General features: G+C 51.2%; 1 protein-coding gene across 1 annotated transcript; it reads right to left on the reverse strand.

Annotated features, from left to right (window-relative positions):
* Positions 1–2,622: 2,622 nt before the first annotated feature.
* On the reverse strand, positions 2,623–27,705 carry LOC140203912 (matrix metalloproteinase-14-like). The gene is made up of 10 exons (XM_072270047.1): positions 27,296–27,705; positions 18,640–18,788; positions 18,104–18,226; positions 8,939–9,246; positions 7,970–8,131; positions 7,599–7,786; positions 5,503–5,641; positions 4,963–5,113; positions 4,601–4,716; positions 2,623–4,268 (listed from the first exon to the last, which is right to left on the reverse strand). The coding sequence occupies exons 1-10, from the start codon at positions 27,377–27,379 to the stop codon at positions 3,955–3,957; spliced, it is 1,734 nt and encodes a 577-aa protein (XP_072126148.1). The 5' UTR covers positions 27,380–27,705; the 3' UTR covers positions 2,623–3,954.
* Positions 27,706–27,734: the final 29 nt, after the last annotated feature.

Raw genomic sequence — 27,734 nt, forward strand, 5'->3', positions numbered from 1 at the left:
CAATCACTCAATACACTGGTGCTCCACAGGTTGCATGGTCAGCCCCAGACGCTACTTGCAGACAGTTTAGCCAAATCCTGCTGCAACTCCATTGACAAGTTTGCAGATTATACCAGTGTAGTGGGCTTTATCTGAAATAAAAATCAGTCTGAGTACAGGAAGGAGATACGGAGCCCAGTCATCACAGCAATATTTCCCCAAATGAGAGCAAAGCTAGAGCTGGTCATTGACTTTAGGAAGAGGGCAGTCAAGACTCTCCTGTTTACATCAATAATGTTGACTTTGAGAGCTACAGGTTCATATGAATGAGTCTGTCCTGACCCAATCATACAGGCACCATGGCCGAGAACGTTCACCAATGCCTCTACTTTCTCAAGAGACTAAAGAAATTTGGCATGTCCCCTCTGACCCTTCGCAATTTTTAATTGATACAACACAGAAAGTGTCCTACCGGGATGCATCACGGCTTGCTACAGAACTGCTCTGCTGCGTGCTCAAGAAACCGCTGGGAGATGCGAGCACAGCTGAACATATCACAAGATCTCGCATCGCTCTTCCACGTCTCTGGTTCTCACTTCTTTCGTAAAGCAGCCAACATACTCAAGCACCCCACCCACTCAAGACCATCTCTCTTCTCCCCTCTCCCCATCAGGAAGATTTTTTTTAAAAAGGCTGAAAGCACATACCACCAGCTTCTGCCCCACTTGTGTGGCAAAACAGATACTTGACCTCAATCTAGCTCACTATAACCTTGACTCTTATTGTCTACCTGCATTGCACTCTTTTCTGTAGCTGTTACACTTTAATCTGCACTCAGTTATTATACCATGTACTACCGCAATGCACTGAGTAATGATTTGATCTGTATGGATGATATTCAAGCCAAGCCATTTCACTGAAAATAATAAACCAATTCTGAGGTCCTGGGACTCCACAAGCTACTGGGTGGTGGTGGGAGGGGGAAATTCATCAGACTAGAGGGTGGAGCACGCACCTTGCCAGGTTCTACAAATCCCAGAGTATTTCAACTGGATGTCCCATAGTTCTTCTGAACCTCACAGGACACCCCACTTCCAGCCTGCTGTGAACCCCAGGACCACCCTGTGATCCTCGGTTGCACCCCCTCCATCCTGCACCCTGACAACTGGGGATATGGACTCCAGATATCTGGCAGCCGGCAGGCTTTGTACTCTCAGGCAGATGGCATAGAGCTGTCCACATCCTCCTCTAATGGGAAATACCCCACACTGAAACCCTCCCCCATGGTCCTCCACCTCCAGCAATCTCACCAATCCCCAAGATAACTTACCCACCACTCTCCTCCAACCTCAGTCAGTTTCAACCCAATCTGTTCACTGTCCAGTCAGAAAAGGAGAGGTGCACAAGCTTCAACTGAAGTGAACTGTGCTGAGGTCGAGAAGGTTGAGTGATTCATCACCAACAGCCTATCCTGATACAACCACGTTGATGTCACAGCCAAGACACTCCCCATCACCTCTACTTCCCCAGGAGGCTGACAAAAAAAATTCTGTATGTCCCTGTCGACTCTAACCAGTTTTTACTGATGTACATAGAAAGTATTCTGTTTCGATGCATAACGGCTTGGCATGGCAACTGATCTGCACATAACCGCAGGAAACTTCAGAGGTGTGGACATAGTTCAACACATCATAGAAAATAGGTGCAGGAGTAGGCCATTCAGCCCTTCGAGCCTGCACCGCCATTCAGTACGATCACGGCTGATCATCCAACTCAGAACCCTGCACCAGCCTTCCCTCCATACCCCCTGCTCCCTTTAGCCACAAGGGCAGAAACCACTCTCTGCTGCATGGGCTCTGTCTGCACATCCTGCTGCCTCAGTGAAGCAGCCAGCATGACCCACCCATGCTGAAGTGCAAGATAAAGACCAGGTCCATCTTATCCTACAAGAGTTCAAGAGATTGATAACAGCGAGTGGAAGCTCTCTGATGTTCTGTCTTCTCTCTCTCTCTCTCCCCCCAACCAGGCAATAGATACAAAATGTCTTTTCACAGCTTCTACCCTACCATTAACCAAGGGGTCCATGGACCCTGGGTTGGGACCCTCTGTTCTAGATCAATACACTGTTTAATGATGTGAGCTGCATGCAAGCAAAATTTTCACAGTATCTCGGTTGTTCAGTTTTTAAATTTGAGGTACAGTGTAGAATCCACCCACAAACCCGTCGATTATTATACAGTGACCAATTAACCTACTAACTGGTAGGTCTGTGGGAGGAAACCAGAGCACCCAGAGGAAACCGTCATAGGGAGAACGTACAAGCTCTTTGCAGGCAGCAGTGAGAATTGAACTTGTAAAGTATTGTGTTGACCACCACACTGCCACGCCTCGTGGTGCAACAGGCTGCAATCTTGCCACTTATGTTTTTTTTACAAGGCCGAATTGCGAGCTGGACACTCACAAAAAGCGTGCCAGGAGCCAGCCGGATTCGAACCCAGGACCACTCACTTCAAAGTCCAGTGCTGGAGCCAGTACACCACCAGCCGGCTACTATGTCATGTGACAATAATAAACCGACACTAATACCCCAGTGCTGATCCGTCATGTTCACACCACCCAATGACTGAGACACAGTTCACAAAATTCCACAATTCTTTTTAATTAACCCACAGAGGAAAACAAAAACAGAACATTAAAAAAAAAGACAAAAAAAAAATCACAATTTAATATTTTTTCTTATCTTAGAAAAACACGAAGGGGGCTAAACTGCAGTCTGCAGTGATGGTGGAGTGGGGGGGAGGAGGGATTTGGCCGAGGTACTCGGACCAACACCAGCACCTGCGCAGCAGGTTAACTTGGTCATTCGCGCTCGGCTGAAACGGGAGTTTTAATAACCGCACTTATAATATATAAAAACACGAAACACACAGAGATTCTGCAGGGGTCTTGCTGCCCTGCTGATGGTACCTTTACCTTTAAGAGTGCCCCCATTCTGCATTCTGAGGGGTCGGGGCATTTGGTGGGACAACTGGGGGCGAGAGGGTGGGGAATGGACGATCGTACTCCGGGGTCACACTCTCTCTCTCTCTCACCCCTGCATCAGGGGTCAGGGGTCTCTTGCCTGGCTGGTGGGACAGTCCTTTCAAATGGGGGGAGGGTCTGTTTGTAGTGTGGGTGAAGGTTAGGTGTAGGGATGGGACAGGACAGGCTGAGAGCAGTGGGGAGAGGGGCCGTGGGTGGGTGATATGAGGGGAGGGGGGGAGGGGGGAATGGGGGTAACATTATGATGGGGTGGGTATCTGTAAGAGGGTGAGATGGGGCAGGGGGAAAGACAAGTCAGGGGCCAGGGACAGTGGGGACTGTAGGATGGGTTCGGAAATGGATGTGCGAGATGTTGTGGCATGCCATGAGATGGGTCAAGGAGGGACTGGGGGTGTGGAGCTAGGACATGGGACAGCGTAGGACGGTTGGGGTTTGGAGTTGGGTGGGTGTCAGGGTCCGCGGCTGGAACGGGCAAAGGATGGCGAGGATTTGGGTTGGGAGGTTGGGCAAGGGTGGCCCAGGGTCTGGGATGGTGTTAGGTGGTCAAAATCTGCAGGTGAGGCGGACAGATCAGGTTTGTGACTGTGAGTGCAACAGGGAGGGACAGCTGGGGTCCAGGGCTGTGAAGGGTTAAAGCTTGGGAGACGGTGTGAGATGGTTCTGATTTGGGATGGATTGGGTTTTGGGGTTGGGGCAAGGCAGGATAAGACAGGGTGGGATGATGTTAGACACTCAGGGTCTGGAGTTTGGGGTTAGGATGGCCGGGGTCTGTGGTGGGACAGGGGGAGACAGGATGAGATGGTCAGGTTTTAGAGATGAGACAGATGGGGTATGGGACGGTGTAAGACAGCCAGGGTGTGGGGGACAGGGTGTGATGGATGTCAGACAATCGGGTCTGGAAGCAGTTGGGGAATTCCCACCTGGGACGTCCCCTCACACCTGGTCCAGCAGGGAGCGATGGCAATGCAGTAGCTTCTTGGGGGTGCCGTTCCTCTTAAAGACAACAAGCAGGGCAACCAGCCCTAGGACAGCAATCAGCAGGAGTACTGGCACCACCACAGCCGCTGGGTTTATCTCCACTCCGGACTCCTCCACCTCAACCACGATCTCCTCCTCCGTGTCCCGGTCACGGGGCAGCTTGCAACCAAACCAATCCCGCAGCATCGACTTGGGGAAGCCCGGCTCCACCTTTAGGTGCTGGTTGTTGAACTTCCAGTAGTGGTTCCCCTTTACGAAGTAGGTGTAAGCTGTGGTGGAGAGGGCAGGGGTCAGAGGTCAGACTGCGAACCTTAGGGGTGCAGGGGAAAACACAAAACAATCCTCACAGGAGGGACCGGCAGCCCGGACCGGGGAAAGAGGAGCAGACACTCTCCGCACTGTCCCATCGAACACTCGTGGGGTCAGACACAGAGTAGAGCTGCTTCCGCACCGTTCCATCACACATTCCTGGGATCAGAGGCACAAAGAGCGAGGCTCCTCCGACTCCCTTCCAGGGTGAGACACACAGAGTAAACCTCCCCCCACACCACACACACACACAGCTGATGTCTGATAAAGAGTGATCCTGTCACCCACTTACCTCCATCCTCGGAGACAAAGGCCGCTTTTGGAGAGTTGGGAATGCCGTGCCAGACGGAAATGGGTTTGGGATAGTCCGCATCTACGGACAGGGTGTCCTCATTAAATCGGTAGTACCTGGAGTGGAGGGAGAAAAGGCGTAGTGTTCAGCGATGCCTCCAGGGCAAAGGACGATCCCAGAGATTTTAGGAACGAAGGGAAAATCATTCAGCGGGTATTAGGTGGATGGGGGCGGATTACAAGACTGTGGGAGGGGGGTGGAGTGTGAGATGGGGGGTAGTGGTTAACACAATCTCTGATCACGGCCCCTGTCCCTACCCGAACCGCGCACAACCCCCCGCCACCGAGCACGGTCAGACTCACTTGTCACCGCGGAAGAAGTAGGTCTTCCCACTGGGGCTCCACCAAAGCGCGGCGTCAACCCGGTCCCGTGGAACCCGGGTGCCCAGGTCCTTCAGCGGGCGGGGGTATCCCCGCTGTAGGGTGGCCTCCTTAAACACCCAGTGACGGTCTCCTGAGCGGACAGAGGAACAGGTCAGGGTCCGCCGCTACACTCCGTCCACCCTCACCACCCCGCCTCCCCACCTTCATTCCCTCCCCTTCCACCCCACCGTGCCCCTCCCTCCCTTCTCACTGCCCCTCTGTCCCATGCTCCCACGCCTCATCACCGCCCCTTAGTGAGCTCTCCCTCCACACTGCTTCCACGCTCCCTCCTCGATCTCTCCCTAGCACAGCATTCCCCCTCGCCCTCCAAAGTCCCCTGTCCCACCACCCTCAACACCCCTCAGAATGCCACTTCCTCCCCACTATAATCTCCTCCACTGTGTGACACTCCCTTCCCTCAACAACCCCAAACATCCCTTCTGCCCCATCTGGCAGTGCTGGCCCCACCCTGATGCCCACCTTTGAAGAAGACAAAGTTGCCATCCTTTCTTTCATAGGCGGTGTTGATGTTGGACGGTAGACCCACCCAGAAGTGGCCAATGGGCATGGGGTAGTTGTCCAGAACCCTTCCGTCTCGGATCCTCCAGAACCATTTGCCCTGCAGTGGGAACATGATGTCAGCAGTGTAGACACCAGTGCAACAGACCCTCTACCCCACAACACCCCCATCCTCCACACCACACTTCAGACAGCCTACGCAGTCACAGAGCCCGGCCCCGTCAGCGCTGCCTTCCAAGTATTATTCCAAGTACAGTATTATTGCAGATAAGCGTCATGTAGGGTTTAGTAGAACAAGGCTGTGAAGTGTTTGAATTAAACATTTATGGATCAGGAACCAATATGCTTATTGTACCCCTGGTGATTACATTTCAGGACAATTACTGAAAATGTTGGCCCTGGGGCAGGGCTTCCCAACCTTTTTGTTTTATGCCAAGGTCCCGCACCATTTCTGAATGCTCTGCCTCAGAAGGCAGTGGAGGCCAATTCTTTGGATTCTTTCAAGAAAGAGTTATATAGAGCTCTTAAAGATAGCGGAGTGAAGGGATATGGGGAGAAGGCAGGAAAAGGGTACTGATTGTGGATGATCAGCCATGATCACAGTGAATGGTGGTGCTGGCTCGAAGGGCTGAATGGCCTACTCCTGCACCTATTGTCTATTGTCAATGGCTGAGCATTGACCTCAGTCAAGTCCTTTCCCCCAACGCAGTGCTTGAACAACAGGATCATGCCTGCAGGAACAGCCTTGGTGTTTCAGAATGGGAGATCTGTGCCTCGGGGGAGTTGTACGTCGACTGTCATCTCTCCATCCTCCTCCATCAGGGGGATATCAGCACCCTGTCCAATAAATCAATCCTTCTCCCTCAGTCCTGATGAAGGGTCTCGGCCTGAAACGTCGACTGCACCTCTTCCTACAGATGCTGCCTGGCCTGCTGCGTTCACCAGCAACTTTGATGTGTGTTGCTTCTCCCTCAGGATTTATCTGGTGTCTGGGATATCCAAGATCACCAAAGTTGGTAATCATCCGAGATACCATCTCTTCATCCAGATTCCTCAAGATTCCTGCTCCATTCTGAGATTATTCCCAGGGATCTCGGTGTTAGACAGTTCCTGAGCAACACTCAGAAAATGCTGGAGGAACCCAGCAGGTAAGGCAGCAACTGCGGAAATTAATTAACAGTCAACGTTTCACGCCGAGACCCTTCATCAGCACTAGCGACTCCATCATTCCTGATGAAGGGTCTCGGTCTAACACCCACTGTTTATTCACTTCCATAGCTCCTGCCTAAACTGCCGAGTTCCTCCGGCATTTTCGTGTGCGTTGCTTGGCTCTCCCGGCATCTGCAGAATTGCTTGTGTCTATGATTTACTCAAATACACTCAAAAACTTCTACAGCTGTAACGTGGAGAGCATTCTGACATGCTGCATCACTGTCTGGTATGGAGGGGCTACTGCGCAGGACCGAAAGAATCTGCAGAAGGTTGGAAATCTAGTCAGTTCCATCTTAGGTACTAGCCTACAAAGTACCCAAGACATCTTCAGAGAGCAGTGTCTCAGAAAGACAGCGTACATTATTAAGGGCCTCCAGCACCCAGGGCATGCCCTTTTCTCATTTTTTAACCATCAGGTAGGAGGTACAGAAGCCTGAAGGCATACACTCAGTGATTCAGGAACCTCTGCCATCTGATTCCTAAATGGATACTGAATCTTTGGACAACCTCATTTTTTTTTTTTTAAAAAACATACAGTATTTCTGTTTTTGCACTTTTTAAAATCTATTCAATATATGTAATTGATTTATTTGTTTATTATTACTATTTTTATTTTTTTTCTTTCTACTAGATTATGTACTGCATTGAACTGCTGCTGCTAAGTTAACAAATTTCACGTCACATGCTGGTGATAAAAAACCTGATTCTGACTCGACCTCCGAGAATTCCCAGTGCTCCTCTATCGCCTGTTGCTCCCAAATCGCCATCCCAGAATCTCAAAATTCCAGTGTTAGTGCCAGCCCTAAGCAGAGGTCCCTGCGAACTTGGACGTCACGAGCACACACCTTGAAGACAAACATCTCTCCCCGAAGCATAGTGACCGTGTCAACGTTGCCGTCGCAGATCCTGGGTCCGAAAGGATTTGAGGGCTTCGTCGGATGGAAGGGGTCCTTGGTGGGTTGCTTGGGCACCTTCGGGCGCAGGGTGGGGAGTGGTTTGGTGGGCTTCGGTCTGGGATCGTAGTCAGGAGGTCCTGTAGAGGGAAAGGACAAAAGCAGGCTGTAATTCAAACACATGGATAGTAGGAGGGAGGGGAGAGGGCAGCCGAGACGGGGAGAAAGAGAGGGTGGGCAGAGTACGAGGGGTATGGATTAACGGGATAGTAGGGCGAAGAGGGTGAGTTGTGGAGAGTGAAGTGGGACAGCCAGACCCTCACCATACAGTTGCTGAATCCCTCGCCGGTCGTCATCGGGCAGTACAAAGTTCTCCGTGTCCATCCACTGATAGAAGGGAGCCATGATGGCGCTGGGGTCATTGGAGTGTTCCAGGCCCAGGGCATGGCCCAGCTCGTGCACGGCCACCAAGAAAATGTCGTTCCCTGTCCGAGAGTACAGATCTGAGGTCATGGATCAGTGTTGGTGGGGGTGGGGGGTTTACATGGTCAGGAGGGTGTGGATTTGGGAACAACAGAGACTCCTCCCCGGGGATCATCCAGCAAAGCTGCCTGATGGGGCGGGGGGGTGGGGGTAGAATTGGGCGATAGGAATTGGGCGGTCACTTTGCTGGGTGGCAGGGTGCTGAGTCGAGTGGCCATAATCCCAGTAAAAAGAGCCATGGAAAAGGATAGCACTGGTGCTCGAGTTAGGGTCCTAAACCAGAGGCAGGAACTTTCAATGGTCGATTGAGGGAGCTCATTTGCAGGGACAGGGACATCTGGCAGCAAGCGGCAAGCTTTAAAATAAAAGTGAGATAGAGAAAAGCTTGTGGACAGGGGAGTCTTGTTGCAGAAAAAGGCAACTCACTCAGCAGTGAGGAACAAGAGAGGCTGAGGCTCACATGAATCTTCCATCCAGTTTCTGAATGGACATTGAACCCATGAACCCACAAACACTACCACACTACTTTTTAATTTTTATCTTTTCCCTACTTATTTATTTTGCTATAAGTACTTACTGTAATTCACATTTATAATTGTGTATTGCACTGTACTGCTGCTGCAAAGACAACAAATTTCATGACATATGTCGGTGATATTCAACCTGACTCTGGTTTGAAAAGGGGGTACAGCCAGGTGTTGGCCACAGACTTCGAGTGAATCCCTTGCCGAATACAGGGGTGGAGGGGATGGTGGGGGCAGAGACAGGATTGGGGGGGGGAAAATCGGACCTCCTGAGCCTAAACTCACCCATGAGGTCACGGTCACCCAGAGTCCAGGGTTCAGCAGCGTCGAAGTGGGTGTCACCCCCAATACCGGCTCCCGGGAAGAAGGCATGGGCGAGGAAGCCCCCCTCGCCATCGAAAGGGGTGCTGTCGCCGTGGAAACCCTCGCCAAAGAAGATGATGATGTCAGCGACAGGCTCGGAGCGGTCCTGGATCCTCTGGTAGGGAACCTCTCGGAAGCGGAGGGGCGTCACCTTCTGCCAGACGCTGAAGGCGCGGCGGATCGCCTGACGGGTCTCGTACTCACCCACCTTCGGCGTGTAGTTCTGGATGCTACAGGAGGTGCATGGGGGGAGTGAGTGCACAGCATGATCCCGGGAAAGAAACCCTCCCCCCTCCCCCCCCCCCCCCCCCACACACACCTCAGCAGAACAAGCCCCTAGACTATCCTGGTACAGCAAGGATCCCAGTGTGAAACCAATCCTCCCACCAAGGCACAGCACGAACCCAGTCCGGCAAACCCTACCACCCCATGTCTCCATTCCCCCAGCACAGCAAGATCCCAGCAAAAGGACAACCCGCCCCAGCACAGCATGGGGCTCCACCCACCCATGTATAGAACATTCCTTCCTGTCACACAAATCCGCAGAATTGCACCCAACCCAACCACTTCAACACAGCAGGACCCCAGTCTGGCAACACCTCACCTCCCCGCAACCATGCCCCAAACTAGCACAGCAAGATCCCAGCACAAAGCTCCTCTTCGCCACTCCCACCCAGGCACAGCATGGTCCCGTCACCCATAAACCCAGCACGGTGCTCCCTCCACCCCCGCGTAGCTCGTTCCTGGCACAGCAAGATCCCAGCATGGGGGCCATTTCCACCCCAGCATTGCGGCACAGCACGATCCCACTCAGGCAGCTCAGCAGACCCCAGTACAGAGCAATCCCCGCATGGTCCATCCTATCCAGCACGGCAGTATCCAAACAAACCATCCCGCCACAGCAAGGTCACAACAGAGAGATCCCAAAGCACCACACACCTCCCCAAGCATAGGAAGATCCAAACTCGTCGTGGCCCCACCCAGCACAGCAGTATCCTAGCCCCTGTTAGGTCACAACTTCTTTCAAAAAAACACACGGGCTGCTCAGGATCTCGACATGCTGTATCCCAGCCAGAACAGCAAGATCCCGATCCTCTCCTTTTCTCCCTTCCCTACACCCCCCACGTTCTCTATTCCCCCCTCATCCAGGCCAACCAAGCTGGTCCAATTTGCGGGGGTTTGGCCCATATCCATCGAAAACATTCCTCTTCATCGACCTGTCCAAATGTCTTTTAAATGCTGTTGCTGTACTTTCTCTGGCAGATCGTTCCATAGACTGACCACCCGCTCAGCTTTCCAGTAAATCTCTCCCCTCTCACCTTAAACTTGTGCCCTCTAATTCTTGATTACTTAATCCTGGCAAAGAGACAGTACATTCACCCTATCTATGGCATAAGACATAGGAGCAGAACTGGCCCGTTCGGCCCATTGAGTCTGCTTTGCCATTTCATCATGGATAGGTCTCTGGCACCGAGTTTGCTTCTGTGGCTCAGCAGCGAAGGGAGGAAGAAGAGGCGAGCTGTGGTGATGGTGGATTCGTCAGTTACAGAAACAGAAGTGGAGGAGATACCTGGATGGCATGTTGTCTTTCGAGTGCCGAACTCTGGGACATCTCAAATCAGGCCCTCTGCATTCTTAAGTGCAGGGGTGAGCAGCCAAAGGTCGTGGTCTATATAGGCATCAGTGACATAGGTAGGAAGAGGGATGATGGTTTGCAAAGTGAGTTCAGGGAGCTAGGTGCCAAGTTAAAGGACAAGACATCCAGGGTTGTGATCTCAGGAATGCTACCCACGCCACGCGCTAGTGAAGCCAGAACTAGGAAAGCCATATGGACTCACACGTAGCTAAGGAGTTGGTATAGATGGGAGAGCTTCAGATTATTGGCTCTCGTCCATGGAGGGTCGCGCCTGCACAGAAGAGACAATTTGCACCTGTACAGGAGGAGGGTGTGATATCCTAGCAGGAAGGTTTGCTAATACCGCACAGGAGCTGCAGAGGACGGGAACCAGAGTGCCAGAACAGTTAGTGGAGTGGTTGTGGAGACAGATGTTGGTGAAACCTTAGACAAAGTCTGAGCATGGTGGGGCTAATGTGCTGGGTTCCATACATTTCTATGCAAGAAGTATTGTAGGAAAGGCAGATGAGCCCAGGGCAGAGATCAACAGATGAAATTAGGATATTGTAGCCATTAGTGAGTCTTGGTTACATTGGAGGGTGGGACAGGCAGGTCAATATTCTGGGATCCCATTGTTTTAGACATGATAGAGCATGAGAGATTAAAGAGTGGCATTACTCGTCAGGGAAAATAGCAGTGCTTATTCAAGACACACTGGAGAAGTCGTCTACTGAGGCTTTATGAGTGAAACTGAGGAATAAGAAAGGTATGACCATGTTAATGGAACCATATGACAGACCACCCAACATTCTGCAGGATTTAGAGGAACAAATTTGTAGGTAGATCACAGACTGTTGCTAGAAACATAAATGTTGTGATAATGGGTGATTTTAGCTCTCCACATATTGACTGGGAATCTCAGACTTTGAAAGGGCTGGATGGGATAAAGTTTGCTAAATGTGTTCAGGAAAGTTCCCTTAATGAGTACGTAGGAGAGTGTGTGATACCTAATGCCCTCCTTGGGAGTCGGATATGGCAAGTTTGTGTCAGGGAACACCTTGCATTAAGTGATTATGATAGCATTAGTTTCAATGTAATTATGTAAAAGGATAGGTCTGGTTGAGATTCTAAATTGGAGAAAGGCCAATTTTGATGGTATCAGAAAGGATCTGGCAAGTGTGGACTCGGACAGCCTGTTTTCTGGCAAATGTGTACTTGGTAATTGGGAGGCCTTCAAAAGTGAAATTCTTAGAGTACAAAGCTTGTATGTGCCTGTCAGAATAAAAAGCAAAGATAACAAGTATAGGGAACCTTGGTCTTCAAGAGATATTGAGGCCCTCAATAAAAAAAGAGGTGCACAGCAGGTAGGAACAAATGAGGTGCTTATGGAGTGCAAGAAATGCAAGGGAACACTTGAGAAAGAATCAGGAAGGCTAAAAGAAGACAAGGTGAAAGAGAATCCGAAGATACATTAAGAGCAAAAGGACTGCAATGGACAAGACTGGTCCTTATGAAAGATCCATATGGTTATCTGTGCATGGAGCCAAAAGAGATGGGAGGAAATCGTAAATGGAATGTTTGCATCAGTATTCACTCAGGAGGTAAACACGGAAGTGAAGTAAAGCATAATCAAGGTCATAGTCCCTGCACAGATTACAGAGGAGGCTTGAAGCCAATTAGGGTAGATAATTCCACAGGGCCTGGCAAGTTGTTCCCTTAGCAGAGATAGTTAAACTATCCTTAGTGACAGTTATTGCACTGGAGGATTGGATATGTTGTTCCACTGCTTAAGAAAGGCCCCAAGAATAATCCAGGAAATTATAGGCCCGGTGAGCCTGACATCTGTAGTGGGCAAGTTAATGAAAGGTATTCTAATGGACTGGGTGTATGAATATTTGGATAGACAGGGACTGATTAGGGATAGTCAGCATGGTGTTGCGCGTGGCAGGCCATGTCTAACCATTCATAGAGTTTTTCAAGGAAGTTACCAGGACAGTTAACAAAGGCAAGGTTTTACACAGTGAATGGTAGGGCACTGACGAGTGTGGTAGAACAAAGGGATGTGGGAATACCGCTCCATAATTCATTGAAAGTGGCATCACAGATAGACAGGATGATAAATCCTGTCTGGAGAAATTGTAATGGGAGATGAGGAGATGGCAGAGGAATTGAACAAGTATTTTGCATCAGTCTTCACTGAGGAAGACAGCAGGATACCGGACACTCAAGGGTGGCAGGGAAGAGAAGTGTGCGCAGTCACAATTACGACAGAGAAAGTACTCAGGAAGCTGAATAGGCTAAAGGTCGATAAATCTCCTGGACCAGATGGAATGCACCCTCGTGTTCTGAAGGAAGTAGCTGTGGAGATTGCGGAGGCATTAGCAATGATCTTTCAAAAGTTGATAGATTCTGGCATGGTTCCGGAAGACTGGAAGATTGCAAATGTCATTCCGCTATTTAAGAAGGGGGCAAGGAAGCAAAAAGGAAATTATAGACCTGTTAGCTTGACGTCGGTGGTTGGGAAGTTGTTGGAGTCGATTGTCAAGGATGAGGTTACAGAGTACCTGGAGGCATAGACTAGATAGGCAGAACTCAGCATGGATTCCTTAAAGGAAAATCCTGCCTGACAAACCTATTACAATTTTTTGAGGAAATTACCAGTAGGCTAGACAAGGGAGATGCAGTGGATGTTGTATATTTGGATTTTCAGAAGGCATTTGACAAGGTGCCACACATGAGGCTACTTAACAAGATAAGAGCCCATGGAATTACGGGAAAGTTACATACGTGGATAGAGCGTTGGCTGATTGGCAGGAAACAGAGAGTGGGAATAAAGGGATCCTATTCTGGTTGGCTGCCGGTTACCAGTGGTGTTCCACAGGGGTCAGTGTTGGGGCCGCTTCTTTTTACATTGTACATCAACGATTTGGATTATGGAATAGATGGCATTGTGGCTAAGTTTGCTGACGATACGAAGATAGGTGGAGGGGCCGGTAGTGCTGAGGAAACAGAGAGTCTGCAGGGAGACTTGAAGAGATTGGAAGAATGGGCAGAGAAGTGGCAAATGGAGTACAATGTTGGAAAGTGTATGGTTATGCACTTTGGCAGAAAAAATAAACGGGCAGACGATTATTTAAATGGGGAAAGAATTCAAAGTTCTGAGATGCAACGGGACTTGAGAGTCTTCGTACAGGATTCCCTTAAAGTTAACCTCCAGGTTGAGTCAGTAGTGAAGAACGCGAATGCAATGTTGGTATTCATTTCTAGAGGAATAGAGTATAGGAGCAGGGATGTGATGATGAGGCTCTGTACGGCGCTGGTGAGACCTCACTTGGAGTACTGTGGGCAGTTTTGGTCTCCTTTTTTAAGAAAGGATGTGCTGACGTTGGAGAGGGTACAGAGAAGATTCACGAGAATGATTCCGTGAATGAGAGGGTTAACATATGAGGGACATTTGTCTGCTCTTGGACTGTATTCCTTGGAGTTTAGAAGAATGAGGGGAGACCTCATAGAAACATTTCAAATGTTAAAAGGCATGGACAGAGTGGATGTGGCAAAGTTGTTTCCCATGATGGGGGAGTCTAGTACGAGAAGGCATGACTTCAGGATTGAAGGGCGCCCTTTCAGAACAGAAATGCGAAGAAATTTTTTAGTCAGCGGATGATGAATCTATGGAATTTGTTGCCACGGGCAGCAGTGGAGGCCAAGTCATTGGGCGTATTTAAGGCAGAGATTGATAGGTATCTGAGTAGCCAGGGCATCAAAGGTTATGGTGAGAAGGCGGGGCAGTGGGACTAAATAGGATAAAATGAATCAGCTCATGATAAAATGGCGGAGCAGACTCGATGGGCCGAATGGCCTACTTCTGCTCCTTTGTCTTATGGTCTTATGGTCTAAATTTAGGCCAGGTAGTTGGGAACCGGAGTGATAATGCTGGGGATGAGGTAGTTGGTTTACAAACAGAGGCAGTGTGTAGTGAGACTGCTAGCAAGGAGTGGCTGATGAAATGGCAAAATTACAGTCAACCAGTTGAGTTGTAACGTAAAAGGTGGACAAAATCGAAAAGGGTGAATACAGGACTGAAGGTGTTATATTTGAATGCGTGCAGTATACAGAACAGGCTAGATGAACTTGTAACACAGTTACAGATTGGCATATATGATGGTGTAGGCATCACTGAATCGTAGCTGAAAGATTATAGCTGGGAGCTTAACATTGGAGGATACACACTGTATTGAAAGGACAGGCAGGTAAGCAGAGGAGGTAGAGTGGCTCTGTTGATAAAAAATTAAATTAAATGATTAGAAAGAGGTGACATAGGAATGGAAGGTAGATTAGGAGAATGGCAAAGAAGTGGCAGATGGAATAGTGTCAGGAAGTATATGGTCATGCACTTTGGTAAAAGAAATAAAAAGGGTTGAATATTTTCTAAATGGAGAGAAAATTCAAAAGTCTGAAGTGCAACAGGACTTGGGAGTTCTGTGCAGGATTCGCTAAAGTTTAATTTGCAGGTTGAGTCAGTGGTGAGGAAGGCAAATGTGATGTCAGCATTCATTTCAAGAGGACTATAATATAATAGCAAGCAATCAATGCTCAGGCTTTATAAAACACTGGTGGACCTCACGGAGTATCGTGAACAGTTTTGGGCCCTCTATTTTCAGAAGGGGTGTGCTGACATTGGAGACGGTTTAAAGGAGGTTGATAAAAATTATTCCAGGATTGAAAGGCTTGTCTTATGAAGAGTGTTTGATGGTTCTGGGCCTCTACTCACTGGAATTCAGAAGAATGAGGGATGACCTAATTGAAACCTATGGAATGGTGAAAGACCTCGATAGTGAATGTAGCCTCAGAATATAGGGGTGTCCTCTTAGAACGGAGATGAGGAGGAATTTCTTCAACCAGAGGGTGGTGAATCGGTGGAATTCATTGCCACAGGCAGCTGTGGAGGCCAAGTCACTGGATATACCTGATCCCTGATTATTCCGGACATGAAGGTAAGAGATTGGGGCTGAGAGAGCAAATTAATTAGCCATGAAGTGGCAGAGCAGGCTCAATGGCAAAATGGCCTAATTCTGCTCTTATATGTTATTGTCTTATGGTCTAAAGAAAGCTTTGACACATTGGCCTTCATAAATCAATGTACCGAGTTCAAGAGTTGGGATATTATTCTGAAGCTGTCTAAGATATTGCTGAGGACAAATTGAGTATTGTGTATGGTGTTGGTCACCTACCTAGAGGAAAGACTTAAATAAGATGGAAAGATAAAATTTACAAGAATGTTGCCAGGTCTGGAGTAACTGGATTATAAGGAAAGGATAGATAGGTTCGGACTTTATTCCCTAGAATATCGAAGATTGCGGGGAGGTTTGATAGAGGTCTACAAAATGATGAGGGGTAAAAATGGAGTAAATGCAAGCAGGATTTTTACACTGCAGTTGGGCGAGGGTGAAAGATGTAACGTTCAAGGGGAACACGAGGGGAAGTTTCTTCACTTAGAGGGTGGTGAGAATGTGGAATGAACTGCCAGCCCAAGTAGTAGATGCAATTTTGATTTCAAAGTTTAAGAAAAGTTTTTATAGGTACGTGGATGGGAGGGGTATGGAGCTCTATGGACACCACAAACTAGATGGGCCAAAGGGCCTCCTTGTGTGCTGTAGATTTTTTATGATCCTATAGTTGATTTATTATCCCTCTCAACCCCATTCTCCTGTCTCCTGCCTGTAAACTTTGATGCTCTTACTGATCAATTTCTGCTTTAAATATATCCAACGACTTGCCTCAAACAGCCACCAGTAGCAATGAATTCCACAGATTCACCACCTTCTGTTTAAAAAAAACTCCTCCTCATCTCAGCTCTAAAGGGACATCCTTCTAACCTGAGGCTGAGCCATTGGTCCTACACTCCCCCACTGTAAGAAACATCCTCTCCATGTTCACTCTATCTAGGCCTTTCAATATTCAGTAGATTTCAATGAGATCACCTCTCATTCTTCTAAAATCTAGTGAGTACAGGCTCAAAACCATCAAATGAGCCTCGTACATTAACCCCTTCATTCCCAGTCTTTCTCACGAACCTCTTATAGATCTCCAACACCAGAACACCCTTTTGTAGATACAGGGCCTAAAATTGCTCTCAGTACTCCAAGTGCGGTCTGATCAAAGCCTTATAAAGCCTCAGTTTTACACCCTTCCTTTTATATTCTTGTCCTCTTGAAATTAATCCTAACATTGCACTTGGCTTCCTTACTAACAACTCGACCTGCAAGTTAACTTTTTAGGGAATCCTGCACAATGGCTCCCCAGTACTGCTGCACTTCTGATTTCTGAATTTGTCCCCATTTAGAATATTGTCTATGTCCTTTTCTCCTTCTACCAATGTGCATGACCATACACTTCCCTACACAGTATTCCATCTGCCATTTCTCTGCCCATTCTCCTATTCTGTCTACTTCACGGGTTTCCAACCTGGGGTGATGAATGGACGTGGTCCACGTCAGAAAAAAAAAGGTCGAGAACCAATTCTGCCTATTTGCTGCTTCCTCAACAATACCTGCCCCTCCACCTATCTTTGTACTATCCGCAAATTTGGCCACAAAGCCAAATTGCACACTGAACACTGCAGGCAGTACTAGTCACCAGCAACAAACCAGAAAATGCCCCCTTTATTCCTCTCTTTCCCACCTGCCAGTCAGTCAATCTTCTTTGACTGTCCTTTGTCTATACTGCCTGTTATTTCTTTAAAGAATTCCAACAGATTTGTCAGGCAAGATTTCCTTTTAAGGAAACCATGCTGACTATGACCTATTTTACCATGTGTCTCCAAGTACCTCATAACCTCATCCTTAATAATGGACTCCAACATCTTACCGACCACAAGAATCAGGCCAACTGATCTATAATTTCCTGTCTTTGGCCACCCTCCATTCTTAGAGAAGAGAGTGACATTTGCAATTTTCCAGTCCTCGGGAACCACCCTGGAATCTAGTGCTACTTGGAAGATCACTACCAATGCTTTCACAACCTCTTCAGTTTCCTCTTTCATAGTGTAGTCCATCTGATCCAAGTAACTTATCTACTTTTAAACCTTTCAGCAGCTTCTCCGGAGTAATAGCATCTAAACTCACTTCTGGCCCCTGAGACTCTCAACTTTTTTGGCATATTACTGCCCACAGTGCCCCTCACGATTTTATGCATCTCCATTAGTTCACCCCTCATTGCCCCAGACACCAAAGAATAAATTGCTAACCTGCCCAGTCCACCTCTACAATCCAGGCCAACAAGTTCTCTGCAGCTTGATGACATCTTTGCTATAAATGGGTGGTCAAAATGGTACACCTGCAGACCCACACATGCCCTGTACAAACCTCCCAACTCTGCACTGTACGGCACATTATTACCGTAATCGTTTTACCTTCCTCTAGCTCAAGGGCAGCCTTCTGCCCTCCCTCTCCTCCCGTTCCACCCACCCTCACCTGAAGGTTATCTCCCGCTGGTTCCACTTCAGCCCCTGGATGGCGAACCGCCGCCGTCGCACGTTGGTCTTCATGATGGGCCCAAACTTGTCTGGGACCCCACAGCGGGGTTTCTTCATCCACCTGGCAGGGGCAGACCAAGGGGGTCAAGGTCACCCGACTTTTGAGAGGGAGTTTGGAGAGGACGGGGCAAGGTTGGGTGGTGGGGACGAGAGAGCATGGGGACAGTGGAGAGTGGAGGCAAACACCCCACACCCAGTACCAAGATTGGAGGAACAACCCCTGGCATCCCTCAACAAGGGTCCCTGAACCCTCCCTGAGCACTGCCCTCCTTTCCCCTAAACCCTCCCCAAACCTAGGCACATCCCCTGCGCAGCTGCCCTCTACCGATCACCACCCCAAGCTGCTCTTCCTCCCTCTGCTCCCCACCCCCAAACCCTCTCTCCCCCCCCCTCCTCCCACCAGTCCGAATGCCAGCCCCGCCTCCCGAACCTGCCGCTCCGCAGCCCCCGGCCCCGTCCTGCGCCCGGACTCACTCCAGGGTCGTCTGGTCTAGGCGGCCGGTTTCGGGGATCCCGTAGAACCGCTGCATGGCGGCGACTGCCTGGGAGACCGTGTTCGACGAGCGGGCCATTGACATCCGCAGGTCCCCTGGCGGCAGGTATCCGTACTGCTGGAGCCAGCCCTGGGGAGAGGGAGCAAGGAGGTCACCGACTGTGAGGGGCAGGGAAGATTTATTCACAGCTGGACGCACACGTAGAAGCGCGCACACACACACACACACACACACACACACACACACACACACACACACACACACACACACACACACAGTGAAAGGAATATCCTGCAGCACATAAGCACAGACATCGACAGAGGGATATATCCCATAGGATGTATTAATATGTACATGGGGGGGGGAACATCCCATAGGATTTATTAATGCGTACACGGTGGGGGGAGGGACATATCCCATAGGATTTATTAATGTGTACACGGTGGGGGGAGGGACATATCCCATAGGATTTATTAATGTTGTCACGAGGGGGGGAGGGGGGAGGAGGACATATCCCATAGGATTTATTAATGTGTACATGGGGGGAACATATCTTGCAGGATTTATTAATGAGTACACGGGGGGGGGGGGGGGGAGGACATATCCCATAGGATTTATCCACAGACACATAGAAAGACAAATATCTTGTAGGATTTATTCATGGACACAGAGTGTATACTATGCACAGTACTCCCTCCCATGCTCCGGGGTCTAGGAGCTGAGGCCAGGACGGGCAGGCCTCCACAAGCTCCCTGCAGCTGCCACTGTGGAGATATCATGAGCGTGAGTAGTCGGCTGAGGGAGGCGGGGTGGGGAACAGAGCGACCTTCGCTCAGCACTCCTGTTTACACACAGGGAGCGGTGCATGTCTTCGCCTGTTACCAGCCGGGCTGGGGCATCCCGTCTCACGATACACACTCATATCCCGGTTTCGAGCGGCAAGTAGGGTTACTCAACAAACCCTGCCCGACAGCCGTGGGCACGAGTCTGACAGTAAAGCAGGGGAGGGAGAGTGTCATGCAGCGGCAAAGGAAATGGGGGGGAAACGGAGGGCGTTGCAGAAGAGGGGAGTTGGAGGGGGGGCTTTGGGGAGAGAGGGTGGGTTACAGAGACAGGGAGGGACGTTGAGGAGAGGGAGTGGATCACAGACAGGGAGGGTAGGTCGGACAGAGACAGGGAGGGTGGGTCACAGAGACGGAGGAGAGTTGGAGAGGGAGGGTAGGTCACAGAGACAGGGAGGGACGTTGAGGAGAGAGGGTGGATCACAGACAGGGAAGGTAGGTCAGAGAGAGACAGGGAGGGTGAGTCACAGAGACGGAGGAGAGTTGGAGAGAGAGAGTAGGTCACAGAGACAGGGAGGGACATTGAGGAGAGAGGGTGGATCACAGACAGGGAAGGTAGGTCAGAGAGAGACAGGGAGGGTGAGTCACAGAGACGGAGGAGAGTTGGAGAGAGAGGGTAGGTCACAGAGTCAGGGAAGGGCATTGTGGAGGAAGAGTGCTTAGAGTGGCAAAATGTATGGGGGACGAAGGGTGTTGCAGTAGGAGGACTGTCACAGAGATGGAGGTGGAGGGGTGTTGGAGAGGGAGGTGGATTAAAGAGACAGGGAGATGAGTGACTGACATGGGGAGGGGTGTGGGGGTTAGAGAGACGGGAGGGGATGTGGGATGATGAGCTAACAGTGGCATGTGTGGGAGAAAGAGTTACAGAAATGGGGAAGGGCATGGGGGCCAGAGGGGGTTACGGAGACTGGGAGGGGTACAGAACAGGGGCAGGAAGGAGCGAGAGTAATAGAATCACGCAGTAGAGAAACAGCTGTTTTGGTCCAGCTCTGCCGTACCAAAGTGTCCATCTGAACAGGTCCCATCTTCTTTGTATTAATGTTTTAAACATAGTAATGTACCTGCCTTTACCACTTCCCTCTGGCAGCTAATTCCATAGACCAGTCACTGCATTAAAAACCTGCCTCTCACTCTCTTTTACAACTATACCCTGTGACCTTAAACCTTGTGCCCAAGTTCTAGGCTCTCCTGTCCCTGGGAGAAAGACTGCGTCCTTTCGTCGTTCCTGTAAGGTCACCCCTCAGCCTCCTTCACTCCAAGGAAAGCTGCAGCAACCTGTCCGGTCCCTCCTTGTAACTCAAGCCCTCCAGCAAATCATTTCTGCACCCCCCCCCCCCCCCGGCTCAGTGACATCCTTCCTTTAGCTGGGTGACCAGAACCAAGCACAATTCCCAGACCCATGGTCACACAATTGCAATCCGAGCACCTTCTCCCGAATTCTGTATTCAGCGTCCTGTCTGCTTGTGTCACAGCCTTCAGAGACCTATCCACCTGCAGCCCTCGCTCTCTGCCCGACAACTCGTTTTGCCAAAATGCACCGGGCTGAGGGCAGGATTCAGGGTCATGGGCAGGGATAGGGGTCAGAGTCTCCCTCTCCGACCCCTCCCTTCCACCGAAGTCCCTTGCCAGCACAGGGGGCAGAGAATTCCCTCCCTCCCCACCAGGGAGAGGACATTCCTCCCTGCCCCTCGCACTGTGCGACTTACCCTCTGACCCAGGGACCGGGAGGCCGTCAAGGTCCTGATGTACGGATTGGGAGCAGCCGCCCTCTGCCTTCCTGATCTCTGACTACGAGGCGCACACGCACACACACCACACTCATTAGGAGAGCAGGGCTCGGCAGATTCCATCCCCCAATGTTGGAGCCCACTGTTTCCTCTAAGCTGCGGGCATGCATGACTGCACAGCCACCGAGATGCTCCTGCGCAGGCAGTAGTATTTTATTTTGCGTTAGTGCGTGGCCGAGTGGTTAAGGCGTTAGTCTCGCGATCTGAGGGTCGCCAGTTTGAGCCTTGGCTGAGGCAGCATGTTGTGTCCTTGAGCAAGGCACTTAACCATACGTTGCTCTGGGACGACACCAGTGCCAAGCTGTATGGGCCCTAATGCCCTTCCCTTGGACAACATCAGTGGCGTGGAGAGGGGAGACTTGCAGCATGGGAACTGCCGGTCTTCCATACAACTTTGCCCAGGCCTGCGCCCTGGAAACTTTCCAAGGTGCAAATCCATGGTCTCATGAAACTAATGGATGTCTATAAAGTAAATATAATTTTGAAATTATACTAATATACTCTAATTTTGAAACCTATGTTAATAGAACTGTAAATTATACTCATGAATATAATCCATAAATTCTCAAAATAGTAAACATACCTCAACCTTTACTTTGAACCAGTTAAGAGCTCCAACATTTACATTGTTAGTGTTTCAAGTTAGAACACTGTGACAAATTGTAACAATAAACAGAGAATGGAAGTCGGGAGCTCAGTGTTAGTGAGCTGCAGGCTGTCTAGTCAGAACACTTTACTTTTGCCATTGTGTGTCAGCTGCTTGGATTGCCTGACATCACTGGCTTGTGTTCGGAGCTGTGGCTTGTGTTTGTTTGACGTGCATCATTATTAAAAGAAAATACATTTAAAGTGCACCACCGTTTTCGGGTTGTGCAAAAATATCCTGCTCAGAGCAACGGTTTGGACATTTGTAAAGGAAATTTGAAGGAAAGCTGCTGGAGAGAGTGTCTACTTCTGCACGGCAGACACGGTGGGGGTGGGGGGGCGCAGAGAGAGATGGACACAGACAGAAGGTTGGAGAACATATACCTACCAAAGCAGCAAGATCAGTCTCAGCAGCACCCCACACAAGCCCACCATTCGAAATGAGCAAATCTCCCCAAAGAGCAACAGCATACCCCGGTTCCACATTCTGCTGGATAAACAGTCAGTCCACATCCTCCAGAACCCATCAATCGCCTCGCATCTCAAACTCCAGCACATACAAGGGCTGGCTTGCTCTCCCTTCCGCTCTCAGGCAGTCTGCATGTTCCCGGCACTGAGCCGTTTCCCAGTGTGTTAAACATCACTCCCTAAACAAGACCAGAACTGTACACAGATCTCCAGGCTGAATCCCACCCAGGGCGCTTATATCTGAAGCAATACCTCCCTCTCCGAGTCCCTGGGAATGCTCTGGAGGGCAACATTAGGAACTCTAAAACCAGGCAGGACTGAATTGGAAAATCGCCAGTAAGTGACAGCAGTCAGGGATCGGGGAACGTGCATCACCTCCAAGAGATTTTGGGACCGACTCGGAGAGGGAACAGGCTGCCTGTTCATCACGGAGTTGTGCTCCCTGGTGTAGCTGGGATGGAGAGGGGCTGGGGACATTTTTCCAGAGCTGACGAATGATGAGTGGTAAAGGCAGCCAACAGCAGGCTTCCTTTGCTTGATGAATCACTGAGTTCAGGACATGGGAAGTAATATTGCAGCTTTACAAAACTCCACTTCGGCCGCATCCGGAGAATTGTGCTCGGTTCTGGCTGCCTCAGCACAGGAAGGATGTGGATGCTTTGGATAGAGCGCAGGAGAGGATTACCACAGTGCGGAGCACAAGAGGCTCTGCGGAGGCCTCACATCCACAGATTCAGACCCAAAATGCTGGAGGAACCCAGCAGCTGTGGCAGCATCCACGGAAAGAAATAAAGCAACACTTCGGGCCAAAACCCTTCATCAGGACAGAGTCTCAGCGCACAACACCGACTGCCGAGTCCCCCTAAAATTGTGCTTCTCTTAACAGGACGCTGCCTGGATTGGAGGGCAGGAGTGACAAGGAGAGAGGTCGGACAAACTCGAGTTCTTTACTCTGGACCCTCAGAGGCTGAGGGGAGACCTGATAGAGGATCATGAGGGGTGCAGGCAGCCAGCATCTTTGTCCTACAACATCAAACGTCCAGCACTACTGGGCATACGTTTAAGGTGAAGGCATGAGGGTGGGTAAGCTCTGAGAAGACGTGGGGTTATTCCCACCACTCCCCCCACCAACTGAGAGTGGTGGGTGCCTGGTGGAGGTGGACATGAAGGGAACACAGGGATAGGGCCAGAAAAACATTGTGGGCCGAATGGAGAGGCTGCTCTGTTAGACAATGCGGGCAAGATGCTCAGTATAGTGAACTGGCTCCTTTGCCTCCCCCCACTTCACATTTCCCTGCATCCCCACCCAACATAAACCCTCCCTCACACGAGCCAACCTACTGATGATGCTTTTCACCTACACCCTTGGGGGGGGGGGGGGGGGGGGGGGAAGCAATTTCCAGTGGCTAATTTACCCACCCACCACCACGTCAGGAGCCTGGATCACCTGGGGTGTGGGGGAGGTGGTAGGATGTCACAGGGAGAACGTGCAAGAGAAGGCGAGGGCCAGGATCAAGCCTGGCTCTCTGCTGCGATGAAGTGCAATGGCCCTGCCACCGTTGCGAGCAACTGACCAAACAGCTCCCGGCTTTGCTGGAGACAGAGACAGTTCAGGAAATGGCCCCATCAGAGGATAAATGGACTGTTGGAGAGTGGGACTCCCTAGCCACACACCCCACACCAGTTGAGTGTAGCAGATGCTGGGGATGTTGGCTCACAGTGGGGTGGGGTGAGGACATTGGCTCACAGAGTGGTGGGGGTGGGGTGGTGGAAACGGAGGAAAGTTGCTCACAGTGGAGGGTGCTGGTTCTGAGGACAGGAAATGTGAAGCACACCGCAGGACATGAGCAGGGTGGTCTCTGGCCACCTGGCCTAGACGGACACACATCTGGAGTGATCCTCACGAGCAGAAGTGCGCAGCGCAGAGCAGCCATAACGGAACTGAGGCAGGAAAGGTCAAAACATGGAGAAGAGGCAGCCGAGGCTGGGAGGCAAGGCGGTGCTGAAGCCAGAGAGTGAAGGCTAGACTGGGCGGGAACAGTCGCAGTTACAAGCACAGCATTGCTCAGGGAGGTGTCGACAGGAGCACGTAGACAGCATAGGAATAAGTCTGGAAACAGCACAGCATGGAGAGTACACATACACATAATACAGCGCAGAGTACATGCACGTGGTACAGCAGAGCATGTGCACACACACGGTACAGCAGAGCGCGCGCACACAGTGCAGCAGAGGGCGCGCACACACACACACCACAACAGAGCGCACACACAGTACAGCAGTGCGCGCACACAAACATACAGAACAGCAGAGTGCGCGCGCACACGGTACAGCAGAGCGCACACACACAGTACAGCAGAGCGCGCACGCACACACAGTACAGCAGAGCGCGCACGCACACACAGAACAGCAGAGCGCACACACACACACAGAACAGCAGAGCGCACACACACACAGAACAGCAGAGCGCACACACACACAGAACAGCAGAGCGCACACACACACAGAACAGCAGAGCGCACACACATACAGAACAGCAGAGCGCACACACACATACAGAACAGCAGAGTACACACACACACAGTTCAACAGAGCGCACACACACAGTACAGCACAGCGCGCGCGCAAACATACAGAACAGCAGAGCGTGCGCGCTCACAGGGTACAGCAGAGTGAGTGCACACAGTACAGCAGAGACTGCATGCACAGTACAGCAGAGTGCACACAGAGTACAGCAGAGCGTGCGTGCACACGGTACAGCAGAGCGCACATGTGCGCACACACACACACAGAGTACAGCAGTGCGCACGCACAGTACAGCAGAGTACACACGCACACACACAGTACAACAGAGGCACACAGTACAGCAGAGCGCACACACACATAGTACAGCAGAGCGCGTGCACACACATAGTACAGCAGAGCGCGTGCACACACATAGTACAGCAGAGCGCACACACACACACAATACAGCAGAGCATGCGCGCAAACATACAGAACAGCAGAGCGCACGCGCACGGTACAGCAGAGCACGCGCGCACACACAGTACAGCAGAGCGCGCGCGCACAGTACAGCAGAGTGCACACGCATGCACACACAGTACAGCAGAGCGTGCGCGCAAACATACAGAACAGCAGAGCGCGCGCATGGTACAGCAGAGAGCGCGCGTGCACACACACACTCAGAACAGCAGAGCGCATACACACATACAGAACAGCAGTGCGCGCGCAAACACAGGGTACAGCAGAGTGCGCGCAAACACAGGGTACAGCAGAGTGCGCGCAAACACAGGGTACAGCAGAGACCGCATGCACAGTACAGCAGAGCGCGCGCGCGCAGTACAGCAGAGCGCGCACACACATACAGAACAGCAGAGTACACACACACACAGTACAACAGAGCGCACACACACAGTACAGCACAGCATGCGCGCAAACATACAGAACAACAGAGCGTGCGCGCACACAGGGTACAGCAGAGTGAGTGCACACGGTACAGCAGAGACCGCATGCACAGTACAGCAGAGTGCACACAGAGTACAGCAGAGCACACACGTGCGCACACACACACACACACACGAGTACAGCAGAGCGCACGCACAGTACAGCAGAGTACACACGCACACACACAGTACAACAGAGGCACACAGTACAGCAGAGCGCGTGCACACACAGTACAGCAGAGCGCACACACACACAATACAGCAGAGCGCGCGCAAACATACAGAACAGCAGAGCGCGCGCGCACACACAAACACACACAGTACAGCAGAGCGCGCGCGCACAGTACAGCAGAGTGCACACGCACGCACACACTGTACAGCAGAGCGCACACAGTACAGCAGAGCGTGCGCGCAAACATACAGAACAGCAGAGAGCGCGCGTGCACACACACACTCAGAACAGCAGAGCGCGCGCAAACATACAGAACAGCAGAGCGTGCGCGCGCACAGGGTACAGCAGAGTGCGCGCGCGCACAGGGTACAGCAGAGTGCGCGCGCACAGGGTACAGCAGAGACCGCGCGCGCACAGGGTACAGCAGAGACCGCGCGCGCACAGGGTACAGCAGAGACCGCGCGCGCACAGGGTACAGCAGAGACCGCGCGCGCACAGGGTACAGCAGAGACCGCGCGCGCACAGGGTACAGCAGAGACCGCGCGCGCACAGGGTACAGCAGAGACCGCGCGCGCACAGGGTACAGCAGAGACCGCGCGCGCACAGTACAGCAGAGCGCGCACATACACACACACGCACTACAGCAGAGCGCACACAGACTGTCAAATGCGCACGCGCACTGACATAAATTCACAAACTACAGGCAAACAACGAGCACCGGCACCGAAACTACATACACACACACAGAGATCGAAGATCATCTCGAAACTCAGCAACCAGCGGAGCCAAACAAACGATTCCTTCTGCACACTTCGGGGGTGGGAGGGGGACGTGTCGGACAGAATGCAGAGTGGGTGTAACTGCCCCTCTCCCGAGTGTCAGGACGGAGCAACAGCCGCCCGCCGGGCACAGAGCCGCCTTTGTTGGGAGCGCCCCCATGGGATCCAACCCCGAGCTCGGGGCCAAGGCCCTCTGCTCGGGACATCTTGGCGGGACGACGAGAGGAATGGAGTGGAGGGTGTATTTAAGGTGGGAGGGAATGCTAGCGGCTGTCCTGCCAGCGGCAAACTCTTTGAGCCGAGTTCTGGCGATGTTCCCGGAGTGTGGGAGGCAAGTCGGGAACGGTCCCAGTGCCGTTCCCCGTCCAGCACCCGACTCCCTCTGTGCTCTCTACCTCCTCCATCCCGTTTCCCACTCTCGACCCTCCACTTTTTGAACTCCTTTTCCAACTTACCTCCCCGTATTACTCTCCCTCAATTCCTCACCCTCCGCCACTCACCTCAAGGCTGAATTCACCTCCGGTTGTCGGGTTGAGTGCTCCGGCCAGGAGACACAGACAGATCCACGGCCATTGCTGTGCCATCGTTCCCGACGCTACTGGAGCGACTACTCGCCGGGAGTCTCGCTCGGTTCCCCACAGGATCTCTCGCCGTCTCGTCCCCTGACTCTTTAGTCCCGGGAGCCGTGGATCCGCTCTACGTCTCTCCCGTTTGCGGATCGCGGGAGCGGTGCGGGGGCCCTGTGACCGTGCAGCGGACTCTTTTCCTTTCTCTCTTCGCACGGATCCTACCTCCTACAAACAGGCTGCGAAAAGTAGGGACGTGTCCCGATTACGCGGATCCTGGCGCTACTCCAAACTTTCCGACCACAGCTGCTTCCCTGGATCGAGGCACTGAGCAGTCCCGGCTCTTAAAGGCGCGGGTCCAACCCTTAAAGGC

Source organism: Mobula birostris, chromosome 10 (assembly GCF_030028105.1).
Source record: "Mobula birostris isolate sMobBir1 chromosome 10, sMobBir1.hap1, whole genome shotgun sequence".
NCBI classification, from domain to species: domain Eukaryota; kingdom Metazoa; phylum Chordata; class Chondrichthyes; order Myliobatiformes; family Myliobatidae; genus Mobula; species Mobula birostris.

Coding starts and splice junctions, on each gene's coding strand:
- LOC140203912 (XM_072270047.1), bottom strand. CDS start 27,379: ATGGCACAGCAATGGCCGTGGATCTGTCTGTGTCTCCTGGCCGGAGCA. Junction 5,642..7,598: donor GAGAGATGTTTGTCTTCAAG/GTGTGTGCTCGT, acceptor TTCCCACTGCAG/GGCAAATGGTTCTGGAGGAT. Junction 5,114..5,502: donor CAACTTTGTCTTCTTCAAAG/GTGGGCATCAGG, acceptor CTGTCCGCTCAG/GAGACCGTCACTGGGTGTTT.